General features: G+C 36.9%; 1 protein-coding gene across 4 annotated transcripts in view; it reads right to left on the bottom strand.

Annotated features, from left to right (window-relative positions):
* Positions 1-22,598, bottom strand: part of LOC109406001 (inactivation-no-after-potential D protein) — a 1,280,913-nt gene that overhangs the window by 165,771 nt on the left and 1,092,544 nt on the right. For 3 of the 4 annotated variants that reach the window (XM_062851786.1, XM_062851784.1, XM_062851788.1), the window contains exon 16: positions 6,826-7,227. The exons of the other annotated variant lie outside the window; for it this stretch is intronic. In XM_062851786.1, coding sequence (XP_062707770.1) covers positions 6,826-7,227 — 402 coding nt within the window. The remainder of the gene's footprint in view (positions 1-6,825; positions 7,228-22,598) is intronic. 4 annotated transcript variants of the gene reach the window in all.

The raw sequence follows: 22,598 nt of genomic DNA, 5'->3' as shown, positions 1-22,598 counted from the left end.
AGAAGCAGCTGAAAATGAAGCCCGCGAAACTATGGCAATTGACATCAATACAATGCGAAATAAATATAAGGTAGTATTGATGTATAAATTAACGGAAACACTTAATTTTTGTTTGTCAAATTACAGATTCATGATCAAACCAGGAAAAAACTCCAAAGTTGTATCACTATCACTGAAATAGAGGAGCTCGCAAAAGGTCGTATTTTGACTAAATTTGTATCGGAAATTATAAACGCTCGTGAGACGTCGAAATGGAAAAAATGTGAATCTCTGCTGCGAACTACCCATACGTGGAATTTTCTTAAAATTAATCGCGCGGTTGTAGGGTTAGTTTTGCTGAAGTTGAAGGAGGAACATGCGCTGGATTTTGATGAAAATAAGATGTTTATTGATCGCTGCCATGAATTTCTTTGCTGTGTTCCAGATGGTAACTATATGAAATTATTTTTACTAGCAGCTTCCCCTGTCCCCTGTCAGTTGCATCTGTAAAATAGTAGCCATTAGGATAACGGAAAGGTCGCTGAAATTCGTAGTCCTACTAGTACGGTATGGTACCGAGCCATTTGAGCAGTGGCTGGTATTTTATGCAGTTTTTCGCTGTACCTAAGTCAATTCAAAACCAATTGACTTGAAATTTTGTACACGGCTAGATACTATACGTATCTTGGTGCATTCCTATAACTTTGTCAATTGATTTAAAATTAACTGAGTTACAGCAGAAAAGTGCCCAAAATAGAAACATAGCCGATATGGTTTCACTTGCATATATGATTTCTTTCCAAATCGTCTTTTTGTAGTCTTTCCATTTTACTGAAAAATCAACTTTTTGCACTTAGAATAGGTCATTTGAAACCAGTTTTTAAACTTCGTTTAAATGCAGAAGGACTGTCTTTCGATTTGCGGCATTGCAGTACAAAAATCTAACTAATGATGTACCAATGGTTCTACTACTCTTGGAATGGCATTAGCTCGAACTTCAGAAAAACATTTAAACTCACATATGATTCTAACAGATTTTCTATTGCTTGTTTTAATAATTGACGATTCTGTCGAAATGTATGGCAACAATGATAATTACCGCTCTTATTATCTACATCATACCGTTTAATAGATATTTTCTATCTATTAAAGCCTGTATCCGCAATAATCGGGAAACAGAAGTACAGCTGTAGCTCTGTAATTAATCGGTAAAATTGGCCAAAAAATTGACTGAGAACTCTTTGGTGCATGTTTATTATGTGTGCCAAATTTTATATAAATCGATGCAATACTTTTAATTGTGGATGAAAAACAAACAGACATGGTTTTAAGCATTTTGTACAATTATGACAAATTTTCATTCGCATAATAGATGGTTCTTTTCCGGTACAGTTCTTAGTTCTGTGATGATAATTATGAAATCGCGTTAGCAGTTATGATACTTATAGAGACACTTTCTCGCAAAATTTCATCACCTTTGATCAATTGGTTTGCAAAATACTGGTGTTGATAGGGGTGAATCTTAGTGAAAATTTTTCGTGTTTTTCATGTGAAATATTTTCCTATTTATAACTTTTGAATTTCTCTGCCAATTTCCATGAAATTTTCACAGAAGGTAGTTGATTGTGTATATATTATGCCTGCAAAATTTGATGATTATTGGTAGAGTACTTTCAAAAGTACAACCGAAACAATAAAGGTTGCTAACTAATTGCTGTCTGAGGGGTTAAAATCACGTTCAGTCCCAATACATGTTTCGACTATAAAATTGTTAATACCGCATCGATTTTTTTGAAATTTTGCCTATGTTACAAATGTAGATTGAGAGATTTGTGTTCAAAATTTCAGCTATTTCTTTTGCCAAATTCAAAAGTTACAGCGCTGACTAGCAAAACTAGGGGCTGTACAAAATTCAATGGCACACATTCTACTCTTTCATTGCTACAACAAAAAGTACTACACCGACTCAACTGAACTTTTGTAGGTGAAATGAACACATCTGAAGATGGCATTTGGCCAAATTTGACCAATTTTAATGTATCTATTGCAGAGCCCAAGTAACAATTCCATTGCAGATTGGTTTTGTTTGATTTTTATTAAGGTTTCATCACAGCAATAATTAACACTTATGTGGCCGGCAGGGTACCCGGGTACCTTTTTGAATTCCAAATCTCGATGTTTTAATGGTTATTGAGACTAGGATGTTGGAACTCTGTTAGATCTTAGAACTCGTGAATATACATTTATTAATGGGGTTGACCGAATTTTAAAGTGAGGAGGGGCAGGGGGAGGGGCTCCTGCATTTTTTTATTACGTGGAAGGCCGGCAGGGTACCCGGGTACCCACGAAATTGAAATGATCATATCTCCGTCAATTTTTCATCGATTTTGGAAATTTTTAGCTCATTCAACTCAGAAACTCATTATCTATCGGGAAAATATTTGGCTAGACCGATCTAATCACCGTGGTTTTCGAAAAATCCATATTTTTGGGAGAATGTCCTTATACCATACTGAAACCCACATTGTTAAGGCTAGGATACCTTAAAGTGTTTATGGTCAACCATGGCCCCACGGGAAGCGTGTTCCGAAATCACAGTTTCAAAGTCAACACGTTTTATGATTCCAGGCCGGTCAGATACAATATGCCAAAGCAATTTTACGATGCTTGGTACCGAAATTGCTACTAAGCTACCGAAAATCCCGTATATTGTATTGTATAAAAACATGGATCCGGAAATCCGGGTTTTTCGGTACCTATGGTGATCGGACCGGTCCAACCAAATACGATCTCGATAGATAAAGAGTTTCTGAGTTGAATGAGGCAAAAACTTTTAAAATCGGTGGAAAAAATGGCTGAGATATAATCATTTCCATTTCGTGGGTACCCGGGTACCCTGCCGGCCTTCTACGGGTGTTTTTTTGCTGGCCACACTACGGTTAAAACTCACAGATTTATGACTGCTTTAATGAAAACCATTGATAAAATGTTTTATAGTATTTTTGAAGATATCAATAAATACATATTTTAAGAGTAAACAAAACTTTCCGATGTGTAAACCTTCTGGCAATCATTATTACCACAATAAAACTGTTAAAACTCTCAACAGATGGTGATCCGTTCGATTAGTAACGACATCTGCTGGTGGAAAATCAGAAACTACGACACTGCTAGGATTATTGCGGTCATCATAAAAGTAAACTTGCTTTCGTTTTATTTTCGCTGATTATGGTCGTCGCCATATTGAATAATTAGCTTACGTGAATGGAAAATAGTTAATTTTGCTTAAATAAGCAATAAATTGATAGTTTGCCACCATTTTCATAACATGCTCACATAAATAAACTCTCTCTGCTGAGTTTTCTTGTGATTCGAGATAGTTTTACTAAATTCACAAATTGATTTATTTCATTCCAAGATGATAATATTCACTATTTTCGAAGCGCATTAATTTTATGGTTCTGCAACTCCAATATTCACGGTAAATTCGAATGCGCATAAGCCTACCAGCACAATAACTACTGAAATATAACTTTGAAATGATCACTTTCTACTTACGAATGATGTATTATGTTTCCAGTTCAAAACCGAATTAGCGACATTTTTTCTTTTACTTGCGCTGCTGTTGCCTTGCGTTAAACACAATGTCGGAAGTGGGGCGTTGTATTGTACACCTGGTATTCTGTACAGCGCCCCACTTCCGACATAGTGTATAACGCAAGGCAAAAGCAGCGGAAGTAAAAGAAAAATTGTCGCTAATTCGGTTTTGAACTGGAAACACAATATCCTCCTGAACTTTACGTGCCATCGCAGAAGCTTCTCTGCATCTTGAGCTGTCATAGTTTTTGTTGAAAAAAAAAACAACAACAAACGAGAATGGAACATTTTTCAACTAGGTTTTAAAACGAGTTTATTGCTTCTCTGATTGTGGTTTGCAAAACCTCTCCGAGAGTGCTCCACTTAGCCGGAAGATGCTCTTAAAGAGGTTATCAAGAGGTTTTGATATATAAATCAGTTTTATTGCAAGTTTTATAATATTGGTTATGAAGATCTCTTGTAGATCCGAACAAAACTTAAAATGTTACTTGGGAGTTTCAGCTGTATTTCTGTGTCCCGATTATTGCGGATACAGGCTTTATATGGCAAATATACCTACTGTACTTTCAAAGGCCCCTATGGCCATAGCTGTACGCTGAGAAGCAGGCTTTGTCCTAGTTGTGACGTTACGCCAAGAAGATGGAGAAAAGGCTGTACTTTCAAGTTCTCCTATTTCAATTAAATGCATAAACTGAGGTAATAGAGGTAATTAAATCCGGGATTGAGATATTCAACTTATTGGAGTTCAGATCAATGGTGCATGCAGGGCTCGGGCTGTAATCACTGATTTAAGAAAATCAGTACCAATCAACACATGGAGATTATTGTTTCTATTACAGCGGTATCTAAAGATGGTACGACGATACTCTTGGTACGGAGGAAGGAATCACCGGGCGATATCAAGGAACACGCATCAACTTCGAAAGGAGTTTTAGGCTGCAAGTTAATAGACGAAGAGATTTCATTGGATCGAAACACGAATGTAGAGATTCAAACTGCTCTACATGTATGCTTCAGCACACGGTGTATTATATTTTCATGCTAGGATCCAACTGCTCGAACTGTCTATTGAAGTTTGTTGATAAAGAAGAGAGGTTCTTCGAAACTAAAATTGAACCGAAACTAAATACTTTCCTGGATAACTATTTCCTGAAGAAAATTACGGGCAAGCAGGTTCTGATAAAGCAATAGCACTGATTTTTTTAACATCGCACTTCAGGAACATGGAAAGCATTATCGCGATAATCGATCGTGGTTCGTTTATCACTGAATAAATTTTCCAGTACAGATATATACAAATCATTTTTTTTTTCAATGTTTTATTTCCTGTTTATTTGTCACAAGTCGCATATAGGGTATGCGTGCCATCAGTAATATCACGCTCCAATGTTTATCCTATTCAAAAACAAGCGATTACGGCACCGATTGACTCCGTTATTTTTGTTATTTTCTAACAGAAATACAAAAATATGTAACAAAATAAACAATGCTTTGTTTTTCGTAGGATGAAAATGGGAGCCACATGCTTAATAAGGGAACCAGTACCCTAATACCACATTAACCATCCTTAAATAAAAACGATGAAACCCAAGATGACTCAACTAGGCCATCGGGAGGCAAATTTTGTACAAACATGATGCATATCCTATAAAAACATTGCATGTAATATGAACTCCTGTAGTATAATATCTATTTGATTTTACTAGGAGATCGTTCATAAATCACTTCAAAATTTATGTTTCATGCAAGTTTTGTTTATGAGGGAGAGAGAGAATTTTGAATTTTTATATAACACAGCGGTAGACCTCATCTCTCCTCTTGTCGTTACGTAATATGCAAACGATCCCCAATGTACGCTGAAACCGGTGGTAACATTTTGAAGTGCGAATATTTTTTTTGGGTCTAAGACAGTGCTAAAAAGTCGATAGGTGAATTCATTTTCTTTCCAAAATAAATATTGACATTTTTGTTTGAATTCGGATAAACATATATCTCGCACACATACTAATGCACCGTCAATGATAACTATTACACTAATACATAAGCAAGTTGAAAAGACGAGTGCCTGGCTATATCACCTTAAATTTAATACAGAAATATGTGACTAATTAGCTGTAAAACATGTAAACTCATCATTCAATAATCCTTGAGCCAGATGATGGTCATTTTCTACAAATTGTTTTAAGTTCAAAGCTTTATTTTTACCACATAAACATTACCCTCACTTCGATCAATTTCACCCCACTGATCGACTTCACCCGAAATCACGGTACCTTCTCCGAGGGATTTCATGTGCTCAATTATGCGTTTTGCATATTTTTCCTTAAGAGCTACCGTCAGCGAGCCATCGCTTCGGTTGCTCCACACTTTTTCAGCACTTCCGTATGATTCAGTGGACTTGATGACTAGAAAGATGTTGTGGTCTTCTAGTCTACCGTCCAGTTTGTTAATGTTGGCATCCCTTATGCTCATACCGTTTGCTGATAGGGCTAGCTGGAGGGGACCGGAGTCCCCTCCGCTTTGCGATTGCATAGTATAGTCACTTCTAAGTTCACAGCACTGGGGGTTTTATTTTGCACTGGGTATCTAAGTAATCACTTTTCAACAGATCGTTCGGTGCACTGCCACTGCAGGCTTTACACGTCCGAACTGAACGGGGTTACAACTCGCTATGAATAACAATGGGTAAATTCAGCAGCAGCTTCTGATTTTGGTCATCTCAAACCACACGTTTGTTCTATTCAAGAGATAGCTAAGGAAAAAAACTTTCAGCAATTTGAAACGATAATGAAGGGTTGAACAGGGTTGGCCACGGGACAGTCTTCGTCAACTATGTTGTGTCTATGACGGGAATTAGCGCATATGACAAGTCGATTTCTAACCTAGGTCAAAAAGGTCGATTTTTGGAAATATAGCGTATATATAAGGGATAGAAACCTTTTAGTGCCAAAAAATTGGGTGCGATTTGTTGCGTCCCCGTGTTCCGCATTGCGATTGAGTTTTCATAGGTTAGTATACAAAAACGAACTTTACTGCATATTTCCCAACAGGGGCTTAAATCTAATAACGGTTAATTATAACCTAGGATATGCTGAAAAACTTTCTGGAAGACCGCAAAGTGATCCGACGCTTGTGGAAAAACAACGCATGCAAAAGAGTGTTTCATTAGCTCACTTTTCATCTAATGCTGTTGCAATGCTCTAATCAAAATATTTACGGGTCAATAACATTTAAATGGCTTATACTTACATTAATTTTAGTACCGCTTCCACCAGCTACGATTATACCTAATGGATTTTTGTCAGTGTTTATTTCTAAAGATGTATTTTCATTCAATGTAACTTCAGCTTTCAATGGATCTACAACCTCTTTTACTGGTGATGCTTGAGGTTTAGGGGTCGCTGGTCTAGTCACTATTTTTGCTTCGTTGCTTTGAACAGGTGAACTTTTGCCTGACGTTGTGCTCGATTGTTTAGGATCCAAATGATTGGAACTAGCATCTGTTGACTCCTTTGCTTTGTTTGGATTACATATTTTCAATGTAATAACTCCTTCAGTTTTTTTCAACAACGACGCAGCTGTTTCATAGCTGCATCCAAGTAGAGAATCCTTGTTAACAGCAAGTATCATTTCGCCTATGTTTAATCCTGCCTGAACCATTATTTTCCATATGAAAAAGTATGATAAAAAATATTAAGTTAGTTGATATATATAAGCGTTACATGTAAAGCCGAGCTGGTTAAATGTGAAGCGTCTATAATTTTCGCTACAATTTTCCACAATTTTAAAAGGAAAAAAAGGAAAAAACGGAGCACTACACCACATACGCCAGCATACTGTGACAATAATTACAAAATAACCAGCGGTCTCATACAAAAAGTGCAGCACTCGGGAAAAGAAAACGGGCACAGTTCCATCTCCAGGCGGGTCTCTAAATACATATTATTTTCGCTTATTCTGATGGATTTGTAGAGCAAAATGCTTAAGGCTCAAATAATCATCATTCAGTCATCAATAATCATTAATTTTTCAAAAGTAGTTTTCTTCCTCTAAGTCACAAAACCGTCATTAAAAATTATTTCACTGTTATCCAGATGGTGGCCAGAGTGCAGTGATAAATTTTTATTGACATTGGTTGAGATTTCAGCGAGAAAACTGCTTTTGAGTTTTTGCTAAACGAAGATGGTTTGCTTCCTCTTAATCCGCTCACTCTGACCTAATTTCACTTGTATACAATTACTTCTATAAAAATCCTTCTTTTATTTTAAGACTATTTTTCAATCTTCATGTTTTTGGTGTTAAAGCAACAATAAGCATTTCCTTTAAATTTTGCAAGCTGTTTTATGTTGCTAAATTTTTCGCCTATTTTTTTTTCTTTTAGTGGCTGAATCGTCAATTACCGTCAGTGGGGGTGCCATTGGGCCAAAATTGCATGGTCCATCCCTTTGTAAGCTGTTACAACAATATTTTGACTCTAAAGTAATGTTGAGTTCGGTAGACACGTTCATTTCTATATTATTTAGGATTGTTTAAAGTATAAATGCTTAAACTTTCATTTTGAGAATGGTATAGTTGAATTGAAAATGGCCTAATGTCATTGCTTCTAGGAGGTGACATTGGACTAAACACTAAAATTCGAACAAAACAGTTGCATCAGTCGTTAATATAGATGTTAACTGACCAATTTACCTTTGATTGTTTCAAAACTATATTTCCAAGCTTAATGGCTTGCAGTTGAAAAAGCCCAAAATCGCATATTTTGCCCTATAAATTGAGGTATAGCTTAAAATTGTGACGTGTTGGAGCACATCTGAGCCCAGATTTGGATTCAGCGGCCCAAAATCTGTCAGAGACACATAAGATTGCTCTTGAGACAAAAAAAAATGTTGCGCTGTGTAAGTGTATGTAGATTTTTTGCATGCAAAGAATTTTAATTGTAATACTTTACAACTCTGGTTACAGTGGCTGGTCATAGTATGGGTTTTTCAAGCGTTGTAACGTCACGAAAAATCAACATTTTTGAAGTTTATTCAAATAAACAAACAAAGTAAATCGGCTCGCTGGCGCCTGAGTTTCACCTGGTTGAAGTTTGCATTGTAACGTAACGTTCTGTGGCAGAAATTCAAACCAAACTGCTATTACACTGAAAGTCCTTGATCTACCAAACAGCTTTACCGAAGCAACCATCATTCAAATTGATCAGGATCCTGAGGTAAACGAAACTAAAAATGTGTATGCTCTCTAGACCCTCCTAGTGAAAGAATTTGAAATCATACGGCCCATCAATTGAAAGTTTTTGACCAGCTAAACAACTCCTCGACAATGTCCAAATAATAAGTACCGTAAAACGGAGTATCTTTGATAATGCGGGTAACTTTGATAGTGCGACAGGCATTGTATAGTTTATCTTATTACTATGATTCCTTCAACCAGTTAAGAAAAAGGCAAACGTGGATCAATTCTACACATATGAAAGAATATCTTAGACGTATTTTTATTAAAACCTAGTTTAAATAGAACTTTTTGGACAAAAAATTAAAATTGATGATATTTTTGTCATTTGTCAACCTGAAGGGGTTCTGCTATACGACCTCGTTACAACCATTTTTTAAATGAATGGACTCTTATTCTCGTTAGGATAATCATAGTAGATTCCAAATCTGGCCTTGCATCTCTTAACGAAGTGTGTTTTTATGAAATGGAAGCAGTTTTGTAAATTGTGACATAAATCTCCATACATTGATAAACGCCTAAAAGTATGCAATGCCCTTGTAATACCATGTAGATAAATTAGTGTTATTCAAAATTTGTTAATAAAACATTAAAAAACAACCCAAAAAATAAGAGAACTCACCATGAGTAGTATGTAATCATATGTTGATCAACCGACAAACATATATTTTTACAAAGATAATGCTTTTTGATAGCTAAATTCACTGTGTTTTTCACTCAGTTCTCCACAAACACATTTTTATATGTAGAATTTAGTAAAAAAAACAATGTTTTGATATAAAAATTCTATCTGATATATTCCACAAGGCTTCTCTCATCATGTTCATACTCCTAAGATTTCAAGCTGTGATATTTTTTTAGATTTGATGTGTTTTTCAGGGCATTATCAAAGCTACCCCAAAATAAATATCTGATTCTCGCTCATATGAAAAACTAAAAGTCACCCAAAATATTTCAGATTATCGAATCTTTCAATTACAATTGATAACTGATACCCCAGTACTTGTTTTAAAAATATAAAACTCGGAGAAATACTGTTACATGGAAAAATATTAAGAAAATTCGCTTAAAAACTATCAAAGTTACCCCATTTTACGGTATCTTGAAATATATGGGATAGAAATTACGTCGATGTTATGTCTGTCTTAAAAATCACTAGAATCATCGACAAACAGACGTAACACTAACGAAAATGAAACTCAGAAATCCAAGAACCCTGATTATTTAGAGCTGAGAGAGAGGAGACTGCTGGCTTCGATTGCGTGCTACTTAAGGTGAAACATCAAGAAATCCCATTGCACTTTTGCATACAAACTTTAGAAGCACAAATCTAACGAACGAAGCATTGAACTAAGCCGCACTTGTTAATCGTGGCTTTGCTCACTCGAAAAAAGAGCGCATTTTAGCGCAATTCTTAAAAATGAAAAAGGTCATTTTTCAGGGACCCTATTTTTTGATGCTCATTCAAAGCACGATTACGCAAATAAAAAATACATCAAATTGATGATTCATTTTTTTTTTAATTGGAAATGTTTTAAAACTTAACGACGAGGTAGCTTTAGTAGAGAACGGAATTGTATAACCTTTGCAGATATTTAAAACAGACTGTCAAAGTTCGCCAAAAAATTAGTGTTTTTTTAGGATAGGTCATTTTTTAAATGTTGAGGGTTTTTCGATCATAAATATTTTTTTAAGTTGGTGTTCGGTGATATGTTATGTGTACATAACTGCTAACAATAATTAATATTTTTTGGGTTTTTCGCCGTACAAGTTTTATTCGCTACAGGTTATTGAAACGCTGAAAAATCTTAAAAAAACAACAATTTGTCCAAAACTTTAATTTGTGAGATGTATTCATTCTACAATATTTTCAATAATGCTAAACATTTTTCAAATTTTTTCATGCTGCTCTAAACTTGACTGTATTGTGAAGATTTGATAGAAGAACCGAAATGATAAGACCAAACATGATTCGAGATAGAGCATCCTGAATGTTTATAGTTAATTTCCGATACACTCTTTAAAACCGCAGTCAATGGTTCGGTCCTGTTATGGACCAAAGTAGCTGCACCGGAAGATCCGGAACATCCGTAAAATTGATCATTTGATGAAAATTCTCCTAGAAAGCTATTATTTTTTTTTTTTCAATAACATTAAAATTCATTATCTAAAATCATAGTCAATGGTTCAATCCTGTTATGAACCAAATTTGCTATTTTTTGGCCCACTGAAGATCTAAAATATGTACCCGTAAAAATGGTCATTTCATGAAAATTCGTCTAAAACGCTGCGATGTTTTGCAAAAACATCAAAATTCTTGTATTTAATCCGTACTCAATGGTTTGATCGTGTGTAACGACCCGCTTATTGCGGCCGTTACTGTAACTCAGCCCATCCGTCTGTCTCAGCAAGGTCGCACGGTTCGCTCGGTTGTTTCTCAACAACCGACGTTACCTTAACCTTGCCTAACTAAATATGCCCACTTGCATTTCTGTTGCAGAGTGTGACCGAACCAAAAACATTGAGAGCGTAAAGGGGTCTTGCGTGGCCTGTTTTCTTCGCAGTGTCGTTTGGCAGTGTCTCGACGTTGGCGCGTCGTCGCCGTCGGTCGTTGGTTTCCTAATTGTTCTCGGCTGGAAGCCGGGGGTGTTTTTCGCGAGTTCTTTCTGATCGGATTGATAAGTTGTAGTTGTGGTCACAATGTAGATTAACCTTCCGTAACTCGCGCGGTTGACTACCTACGTCAGTACTACGCTAATGCTGAGTACAAAAAGCGAGACTTTTTCAACGTGTTGTACAAAATACAACAGCGCGATCGCTCGAGGGTTAATAAAATGAATAAATGTATTAAACAATGTAGTGGACAGTCTGAGTGAATCCGAAAAAGACCAGTGCCGTGACCGCACGGCTCTACACGTGTTATGGACCAAAGTGGCCACATATTGGTTCTCGGGAATATCCGTTCGATTCTCCTCTGTACCAAAGTGGACACATATAAGCCTATCTGAAGATCTGGACATCCGTAGAAATGGTCATCTAACGAAAACTGCATCAAACCGATTTTACAAAGATTATTCTAATCCATGTTAGAGGAACGAAATCAATGGTTCGATTCTTATATGGAACTAGCTGTCCCGGCAAACTTTGTCTTGCCAAGCTGTGGTGGTTTGACAACTGTTGAGGTCATCGCAACAACGCACATTGGAAAGCTTCCATTTCGATCGTGTTGATTTTCTTCACAGGTCATAAAAAATCAGCATTTTGTCAATTTTCTTACTTTTTCAGTTCTTTTTAATAACTTTTGTTACATATAAACACAGCCACCATGAATACGAATCTATCCATGCAAAAGTCATCCTGATTGATTCAGCCGTTCTTGAGTTTTGTTGCCTCAAAGGAACATCAAACTCATTTTTATATATATAGATAAGTAATGGAAGACTCTACGGTTGATCCTGTACATATGTAAAAAGATCATCTCAGAAATTAGACTAAATCGCTGCAATTTTATTTACGCTTGTGTTCGCAATAGCGAAGGTTCGTAGCGGATCACCCGTATCGCCACCGCATAACCGAGTCGCATGTTTTCAACGTGCACGCCAAACACGTCCGATCCCGTCCATCACGAGCTTTGCCAGCCAGCAGAGAAAAACGAAGCCAACCGCCACCTTGCATCACCGCATCACCGTGTGGATCGACCGACCAATCAGGAGCAAGCTCGAAACGGAGGGGAAATTCAAATTATGTAACTGCTATAAAAGGGATACCAACCCACGCAGTGGGATTCAGTATTGTACCAAAAGTCGAAGAATAAACATCATTAGTTTAAGTGAAGTGAAGTGTTTTTAGTGAGAACCCAGCCCAGCTAGGAAGGCAGATTCCAAAGTGCAATCGATCCAACCCGTGTCCAGCCAGTTCAGCTTGGTGCCAGCGTGCCGTTCCACTTGAGTCGTGGCTTTCTTTCATCCAGTGCTAGCTCGCTACTTTTCCAGCTCTTTTCAGAGCTACCACTTGAGAGTTATTCAAGTAGTCGATGCTCATCGCGAAGTGAAATGAAAGCCACATTTTCCTGGTCGGCACCAAGCGTAGTTTCGTCGGAGGATTGTGCTTGTCCACCATTCGGCGTCGGTCACGGGCCTGCGGCCTAGCCTTTCGTGTGTATGCGTGTGGTAGTAGTGGATTACCACAGCGCCAAGCACAACCGTCGACCATCCAGCGTCGGTAGTCCTCAGCTTCGACAGTGTGTCGAAAGCGTCATCGTGTGTGCACGCGCTGGCAGTGTGCCATCGCGTCGTCGTCGTCGTCGGCAGTGAGCCGACTACAGTGAAGTGTGTGTGTGAGTGGCTAGCAGAGGTCGGCACAGGGCCGATTCTGCTGGCACGAAATCATCGTCATCGCCGTCGGCAATGAGCCAAGCGGCATCGCATCCTCGTCGTCGTCATCGTCGTCGGCAGTGAGCCGACTGTGGTGAAGTGTGTGCAGCTAGCAGGTGTTGGCACAGGGCTGACTCTGCTGGCTCGAATCCTCCGTGTTATGCATGTTGGCAATGAGCCAACAGCTTGTATGAATGAACTGTATGAATGATTCCTTAGAATACTTCGTTTATTTTCATTCAAGATCCAAAAACGAATAAAATGGTTGAAATGTTTTCTGGACCAAGGGCAAAGAGCGATAGATCGTAGGACCAGCAAAATCCGTAAAATACTCATTTTATGAAAACTGACCTCGAATGCTGTGATTTTGTTCTCCAAAGACCGCCAGAATTCTTCATTACACTAACAAAGCTAGTCATGAAAATGATTGACACTTCTAAGGTCATTTTGAAAGACCACATGCACGAAAGAGACGGATCATATATTCTACTTTATCGATCTTGTTGCTGTCCTTTCCATGCTCATGACCTGAGAATTGTCAGTCATTTTGAGGTTAGTTTCGTGGGTGTAATAAAGAATTCATGATCTACGAACAAAACAAAAGTAAGACCCGATGGTGGTCATATTTCTGAATCTTGGTAACCGGTGATATACCTTTCTTAATTTTCGAACATTCGTAATTTCCGTTTAATCAAAATTTAGAACACCATGTTTTTTTTTACCAAATTCATGACGGAAGAATGAAAAAGAAATATAATGCCGTTCTACGCATAATTGCCCCATGTTATATGGGATTCCCATATGACATGGGACAATTGGGCGTAGAACAGCAAAATAGGAGCTTCATTTTTGGATAATAGGCCTACTGATGGCAAGATCTGAAGCAATGAAAAAAGGTCATCTAATAAAAAAATAGCTACATCACAGAATTTTGTATTGCAAAATTAGCGAAATTCTTGATCTAGTTATCCGCAGGCCCCAGAGGTTCTAATTGTTTTTGATCTGAGATAATAAACTATTATGCTCTTGGTAAAATCGTAGACCGCTAGCTTTCATTATTTGACCATTTTTATGAGATCAGGATCCTCCGGTGGGTCTGTCAAAGGCCATCTAGGAAACAAAAAACTGTAGCCACGAAAGTTTTTCTAGATCGCAAATACTTTTATCAATGCCATCAAAATTCATGTTTCAAAATCGTAGTCAATGGCTCGATTGCACTATGAACCAAATTAGCTACTTATGGGCTCATAGGAAAATTCGAAAACATCCGTAAAAATGGTCATTGCATGAAAAATTATTTGGTATGCTACAGTTGTATCCACTACTATAAAAAATAATGATCAAAGATCGAAGTAAAGGGTTCAATCATTTGATGGGCTAAAGTGGCACCTTACCGGAAAATCCGAAACATCCGAAAAAATATTGTTGAAAAAAATTTGCCCAGAATGCTAAGATTTTTTTTATAGTACTAAAATGCTTCTGGAAGAATTACCGGATAAATTTTTGGAGGAATTCCCGGAGGAATTTCTTAAGGAATTCTCGAAGAATTTTATCTAGAGAAATTCTTGAAAAAAATTCTGGAGGAATTCCAGGAGGAATTTCTAGAGAAGTTTTTGGAGGAATTCCCGGAGGAATTTCAAGAGGAATTTTTAAAGGAATTCTCGAGGAAATTTTTCTAGAAAAATTTTTTAAAAAAATTCTGGAGGAATTCCCCAAGGAATTTTTGGAGGAGTTTCTGGAGAAATTTGAGAAAGAATAGCTGGAGGAACTCTCAAAGGAAGTTCTGGAGACATTTCCAGAAGAACTTATGGAGGAATTCATGGTGTAACTTCTGGAAGAATTTCTGAAGGAATTTCCGGAGAAAATTCCGGAGGAATCTCGGAAAAATTTATGGAGGATTCCGCGAAAAAATTTTTGGAAGAATACCCGGAGGAGTTTCTGGTAGACCTTGTGGAGGTGTTTCTTGAGGAATGCCCGGAGAAATATCTGGAGAAATTCCTGGAATAAGTTTTTGATGATTTTTTTAAGAAATTTCTGTATGAATTCCCAAATGAATTACTAGAATTTCCAAAGACACTTCTGGAGGTATTCCCGGAGGAATATCTAGAGAAATTTTTTGAAGAATTGTCAGAGCAATTTCTCTGCCCTTAGGAATTTATAGAAAATTTCGAAGGAAATCCTGGGGAAATGTCCGGAGGAATTTACGGAATATATTTCTGGGGAATTCATGACGGCATTTCTAGTGATATTTGAGAAGAAATTCCTGGAGGAATTCAATAATGCTTTTTATGGAGATATTCCCAGTGAAATTTCTGTATTCGTCCAATACATTGCCTTCATGTCTAATTTCACCTTCTATAAAAATATGTTTGCAACCTAGCAAATACTATCATATCTATCATTTCATTTTGCACTTTGATCTCAACTCTCTCTCAGTAGAAAATGATAAAGCCATAGCAATTACCTGAATTTATTTCTGGATGAGTTTCCAGGGCAATTTCCCGACAAACTTCCAGAAGAACTTCTAGAAGAATTCCTGGATCATTTCTGGAAGGATAACCGGAGGAATTTGTGCAGGAACCCTAGGAGGAATGTCCGAGGAATTCTTGGAGAAACTACTGAAAAATCCTCAAAGAAATTTTTGAAAAATCCCCGGAGGAATTTTTAAAGAAATTCCTGGAGGAGTTTATGGAGGACCTCATGGAGATGTTTCATGAAGAAGAGTAATTACTTGACGTATTTCCGAAGCAATTTCTAAATGCATCCCCAAATGAATTTCTAAAATTCCCAGACAAATTTCTGGAGGAATTTCTTGAAGAGTTTCTGGTGAATTTTTCGAAATAATTGCTGGAGAAATTCTTAAAGGAGTTCTGGAGGAATTCACGAAAGAATTTCAGGAGGAACATCCGAAAAAAATTCTAAAGGAATTTCTGGAAGAATGTCTACAGAGATATTTCTGAAGAAATTTCCAGAGGAACTTCTGGAGGAATTCCCGAAGTAATTTCTGGAATTATTCCCACAGGAATTTCTTGAGGAATTCCAGAAGAAATTCACGAAGGAATTTTTGGAGAAATATCCGGAGAAATTTCTGGAGGAATTCCAAAAGAACTTTCTCGATTTCCTGAAGATTTTCTGGAAAAATTTTTGAATTAATTGCAGGAACAATTCCGGGAAGAAGCCCACGTGAAATTTCTGGAGAATTTACCGAAGGAGTTTCTGGAGGAGTTCCCAGAACAAATTCTTTTGGAATTATCAGAGGATTTTTTGGGGGGAATTCCTAGAAGAATTCCCGGAGGAATTTCAGGATTAATTTCCGGAAAAGCTTTTGGAGGATTTTTCGAAGAATACCTGGAGGAATTTTCTGGAAGAATCTCTGTACGAATTCCCGTCAGTGTTGATAGACAAATTTCCGGAAGAAACTTTGGATTAATTCCTGGAAGGATTTTTGGAGGTGTTTTTTTTTTCAAGAATTCCTTTATGAATTTCAGGAGGAATTCGTGGATGAATTTCAGGAGCATTTTCCGTAGGAATGCAATAAGGATTTTTCTGGAGGAATTTCTATGGAAATTTTGACCCACAGAATGAGTAAGCTTTCTCTAAGCTTACATAAATTTCGATTTAGAGGAATCTCTGAACTAATCAATGAAAACAATTTTGGAAGAGCGCTTCGAGCTACTTCCCAAGCAACTCCTGGAGCAATTCCTGGAGGCACTTCTCAAAGAATTTCACAAGAATAATTCACTGCAAATTCGGAATCCCTGGTAGAATAACGAGGAATTTCGGAACGAATTTTATGTAGAGATTTCAGCCAGGAATATCTAGAAAACTAATACAAGCCCCCCGGAACATGATCTGCCGACGCAATGAAAAAATATCTGGGAAAGAACTTCTCGAGGAAATATGTTGCGCACACGGCCAATAGATGAGCTTACGCGGGCTCCTCTACTCTTCCTGTTGGCAAAATACAAGCATGCACTGTGCCATGCACTTTGGTTCATAACCATTGACTATAGTATTACATCAAGAATTTTGATTGTATTGGAAAAAATCGCAAAGCTCTAGAGAAATTTTCATGAAATAAACATTTTTACGGATGTTCCGGATCTTCCGATGGGCCAACAAGTGGCCACTTCGGTCCTTAATCCAATTATTGACTACGGTCTTAGCCCAAGAATTTTGACTGTATTGAAAAAAAATCGCATAGTTCTAGATGAATTTTAATTTTAATGATATGAAAATTTTAACGGGTGTTCCGGATTTTCCGGTTGCCAAAAAGTGGTCACATTGATCCATATGAATATTCAATCATTGACTACGGTCTTAGACCTAAAATTTTTATTGTCTTGGAAAAAATCGCATAGCTCTAGAAAATTTATCATGAAATGACAATTTCTACAGATGTTTCGGATCTTCCGGTGGGTAATAAGTGGCCACTTTGGTCCATAAAAGGACCAAATCATTGACTATGGTCTTAGACCAAGAATTTTGATTGCATTGGAAAAAATCGCTTAGCTCTAAAGAAAATTTCATGAAATGACCATTTTGACGGATGTTCCGGATCTTCCGATGGGCCAATAAGTGGCCACTGTGGTCCATAAGAGGACCGAATCATTGACTATGATCTAAAACCAAGAATTTTGATTGTATTGGAAAAAATCGCATAGCTCTAGTGGAAGTTTCATCAAATGGCCACTTTTACGGATGTTCCGGATCTTCCGGTGGGCCAATAATTGGCCACTGTGTTCCATAAGAGGACCGAGGCATTGACTATGGTATTAGACCACGAATTCTGATTGTATTGGAAAAAATCGCATAGCTCCAGATTAATTTTCATCAGATGGCCGTTTTTACGGATGTTCCGGACCTTCCGATGGGTCCATAAGTGACCACTGTGATCCATAAGAGGACCGAACCATTGTCTTAGATCAAGAATTTTGATTGTATTGGAAAAAAAACGCATAGCTCCAGAGGAAGTTTCATCAAATTTATTAACCATTTTTACGGATGTTCCAGATCTTCCGATGGGCCAATAAGTGGCCACTTTGGCCCATAAAAGAATCCAATCATCGACTATGTCCTTAGACCAAGCATTTTGATTGTATTGGAAAAAAAAGCATAGCTCTAGAGGGAGTTTCATCAAATGGCTATTTTACGGATGTTTCGGATCTTCCGATGGGCCAATAAGTGGCCACTGTGATCCATAAGAGGACCGAATTATTGGCTATGGTCTTAGACCAAGAATTTTGATTGCACTGGAAAAAATCGCACAGTTATAGAGGAATTTTCATCAAATGGCTATTTTTACGGATGTTCCGGATCTTCCGGTGGGCCAATAAGTGGCCACTTTTGTCCATAAAAGTATCCAATCATCGACTATGGTCTTAGACTAAGCATTTTGATTGTATTGGAAAAAATCGCATAGCTCTAGAGGAATTTTCATCAGATGGCCATTGTTACGGATGTTCCGGATCTTCCGGTGGGCCAATAAGTGGCCACTGTGGTCCATAAGAGGGCCGAAGCATTGACTATGGTATTAGACCACGAATTCTGATTGTATTGGAAAAAATCGCGTAGCTCTAGAGGAATTTTGATCAGATGACCATTTTTACGGATGTTCCGGATCTTCCGATGGGTCCATAAGTGGCCACTGTGATCCATAAGAGGACTGAACCATTGATTATGGTCTTAGACCAAGAATTTTGATTGTATTGGAAAAAAAAACGCATAGCTCAAGAGGAATTTTGATCAAATGGCCATTTTTACGGATGTTCCGGATCTTCCGGTTGGCCTCTACTCTTACATCAAAACCAAATGGTCCCCAACAATGTTGGACACTGTCATGCAACTAAATTATACTTCTCCAGTGGGATTTTGGATGCCTAAACCCGATAACCTAAATTAATGAAAAACCTGAAGCATTTGCTCAAACTAGCAGAAGAATAGGAAAAAAAAAACACAGACATATTCGCCTCCCCCGAACGGGGGGGGGAGAGGGCTCGTGGGGCGGCACCGAAGGTAAAAGTTAGTACAACTATTCCCCTTGAATAAAAGTCCAAGTTTTTGAGAATCGGTCAATGCACTGCTGAGAACGAGCAGTTTGAAATTTTTTGGTTCGTCCTGGTACTTTACGGGTTAAATATAACTCCAACTAGCATTCTCAAATGGCGGAAGTTTTATTTCTTTATTATCTACATCTGTTTCTAGGTGCGTGCATTTGATTTTGCATGAATCTAATCTTTATTTCCAAAATATTACACTGTATTATGCATAAAATAATGTGTGTTTTAATTCACATTTGTAGGGTTCTCGTACTGACTGCATTGCCTTGATATAGCCCACAGTTACCCTCAAAAGGAATTATTTGTACTACAGCTCGAATAAATAAGATTTTCATGCAAAATAGCATACAAAACCTAGAAAACTCATATTACTTTTCAAAACAACTGCTCAATACACCTAGAAAACAGCAATTCATTACATGTTCGGTGTTCAGTTGTTTTCTACTAGGCATTACAAAATAACGATATTGTGCAGTACGCCTAACCATAAAACTCCCATCATATTTTCTCAATAGAAAATCAACAAAATGTGTTTTTTTCTACACCGGATGGTCAACGCAAGTTATATTTATCATATACAATTCACTTTTTTGATAATCACTTTGATAAATGTTAGTATTTTGAGCGAAACATCTTTCTTGAATTTGGCCCAAAGTTACCCCCCGAGCCCAATGTCACCCGACTGGCGCACTATGGGGAAAGTGGTGGCCAAAAATCGTAAAATTTAGTTGCTTTGAATGACGGGTCTCATATACCATTTGATAGCTAGATAGATTCCCAAAATTTCAGTCCTGTGTGATAGAAACTCATTGCGCCACAGATATCAGACTTAGAAAAATAGTGAAAACACTGGTTTACAGCATTTTTGAACTCGGTAAGCTGATGATCATTTTTGGTGTAGAATCATACCCTGAGTTCAAAAATGCAAAAGAAAAAAAATACAGTAGAGCGGAAATTTTTTCGACTTTCCATACAAGGTTGATGATTTGAAATCGATTTTTGTTCTATTTTTAAGCAAAGTTGCTCACTTCAAACATCTCATTCTCCGTAATCAGTGCTCCGATTGAGCTGAAATTTTTACTGTAACTCGCCTACACATGATACACTCCCGTTCAAAAGTTTGGGGTCACCCCCTCAAAAACATGTCATTTTTTTAGGCCCATATCTCCGCCAATTTGCGTCCGATTTCAAAACCCTAGGTTTCATTCAAAAGATAAAAAATCAAAGAAACTTTGAACATGATTTAAAAGAAACTTTTTCATAAAATTGTGTATGTAAACTTAACCCAAAGTTGCCAAATTTTCTAAAAAATGAATATAAACTTACGGCAGTGTCGCTGGAAGTTGGGTCGACCAAATTTTAAGATGAGAGCGGTAATATGACCCAATTTCTATTAGCTTATAATTAAAATTGAACTATAGATGACGAAGATATCACCAAATCACTTTTCCATGTTTTACGAAAGTGACCCCAAACTTTTGGCCGATACATCATATTGAGGGGTGACCCCAAACTTTTGGTCGATGACATCAAGGATAAATTTACATAATAACTTTTTTTCTAGATGTTTTAGCTAAGTTCTGTAACAAGCAGTTGAAAGCTAACAGAAAATGGGTCATATTACCGCTCTCATCTTAAAATTTGGTCGACCCAACTTCCAGCGACACTGCCGTAAGTTTATATTCATTTTTTAGAAAATTTGGCAACTTTGGGTTAAGTTTACATACAAAATTTTTTGAAAAAGTTTCTTTTTAATCATGTTCAAAGTCTCTTTGACTTATTATCTTTTGAATGAAATCTAGGGTTTTGAAATCGGACGCAAATTGGCGGAGATATGGGCCTAAAAAAATGACATGTTTTTGAGGGGGTGACCCCAAACTTTTGAACGGGAGTGTATGTCAAATAAACGTCGATAAAGAATTTTTAAATAGGGTTTTTCTTATTGAAAAAAAAATACATTTCTTCAAAAAAATTTGGGAATTTCGCTAAAGTTTAAGGAGATCGTTCCTAAAACTCGCCAATATCTTGAAATTCATCAATCTGACGCAAAACCTGTTTTCATATGATCAAATGGTATTTTATTCAGCATTTTATTTATGGAAAAAGATTTAAAATTGGTTGAACAAAACGCAATATATTTGAATTTTTGTAAATTACATATTTTGAAAAGTTGTAAAACTCACTATTGAGTTAAAACTCAAAAACTTTTCTACTTAAAAATTTTTGAAGGTTAGTTTCGAAATAAGCGATAAATTGTGCTTCAAAAATTTTGATCGTTGACAGAAGTTCACGACTTTCGTTTGATTTTGTAAACTAGTGAAATTGTAGAAAAAATGTATTTTAAACAAATGTAATTTTCTCAGTGAAAAAACGGTCTAATTTTGGAATTCAATCCATCGTTGGAAATGTTTTTGTCTGAATTGTAAAATGAGTGTATTGTTGGGGTTACACGGGTAATTGAAATAAGTAAAAAATGGGTAATTATTGACAAAATCAACATTTTTTGCCTAAGTTGGTCTAACAAGTAGGGTCGATCAATCTCAAGAGGCCGCCACCACAGTTTAGTTTGGGGTCTATACTATCTACGGAACGTGAATCCAGCTGTGGATAGCTGCGGATGAGCGTCATTTTGACACAAGACTTTGTTAATTACGATTATTGATTATGCGAACACATATTTACAAACAAAATCGTACAAATTAAACAGTGCTTCAAAGGTGGAACTGTTAATTGTCAAATTTAGGTCTTAAAAATGTTACGCACCTGATTATTGTTATGTTAAAAATGGGTAAAAACTGACCGAAAATAATCGTTTCATTCAGAAACTGTATCAACCAATCTGGACTGAAATGCTTCTTTTGTTCACAAAAATTGTTTATATTTTCAATGCATATTTACCAACGGGGAAAGAAACACCACATATTATATATGAGCGATTCCATATCATTTCAGCAACGAGTAATTTTCATATATCTTTATTTGAATGAAACCTTGCATACAAGTCTTTGGGGGAGAAAAATACTTGCATACTTGGTTTTGCATACTTGGTTCGCCATTTTGAATCTAGCCTTACTTATGAGAAGGGCCTATGAAAAATGCACATGATATCTTCAAAAAATTGTATCTCGAAAACGGTTTGTCCGATCGGTTTGGTGTCTTCGGCGAAGTTTTAGACAATTGTTGGTGCTATATGGAGAAAATATGCACGGTAAAAAAATATGTTTGGTTTTTGTGATTTGAACTAAAATATAGATTTTCCCTCAAAAGTGACATGTCAACATTTTTTTTATTATCCTTATGTTATAGCTGACTGAAAGTGCTACCTAGTGCACAGTGGGTTGTTCTGGAGAAAAATAGG

Source organism: Aedes albopictus, chromosome 2 (assembly GCF_035046485.1).
Source record: "Aedes albopictus strain Foshan chromosome 2, AalbF5, whole genome shotgun sequence".
NCBI lineage: Eukaryota > Metazoa > Arthropoda > Insecta > Diptera > Culicidae > Aedes > Aedes albopictus.
This window is presented reverse-complemented; position numbering and strand designations above follow the sequence as displayed.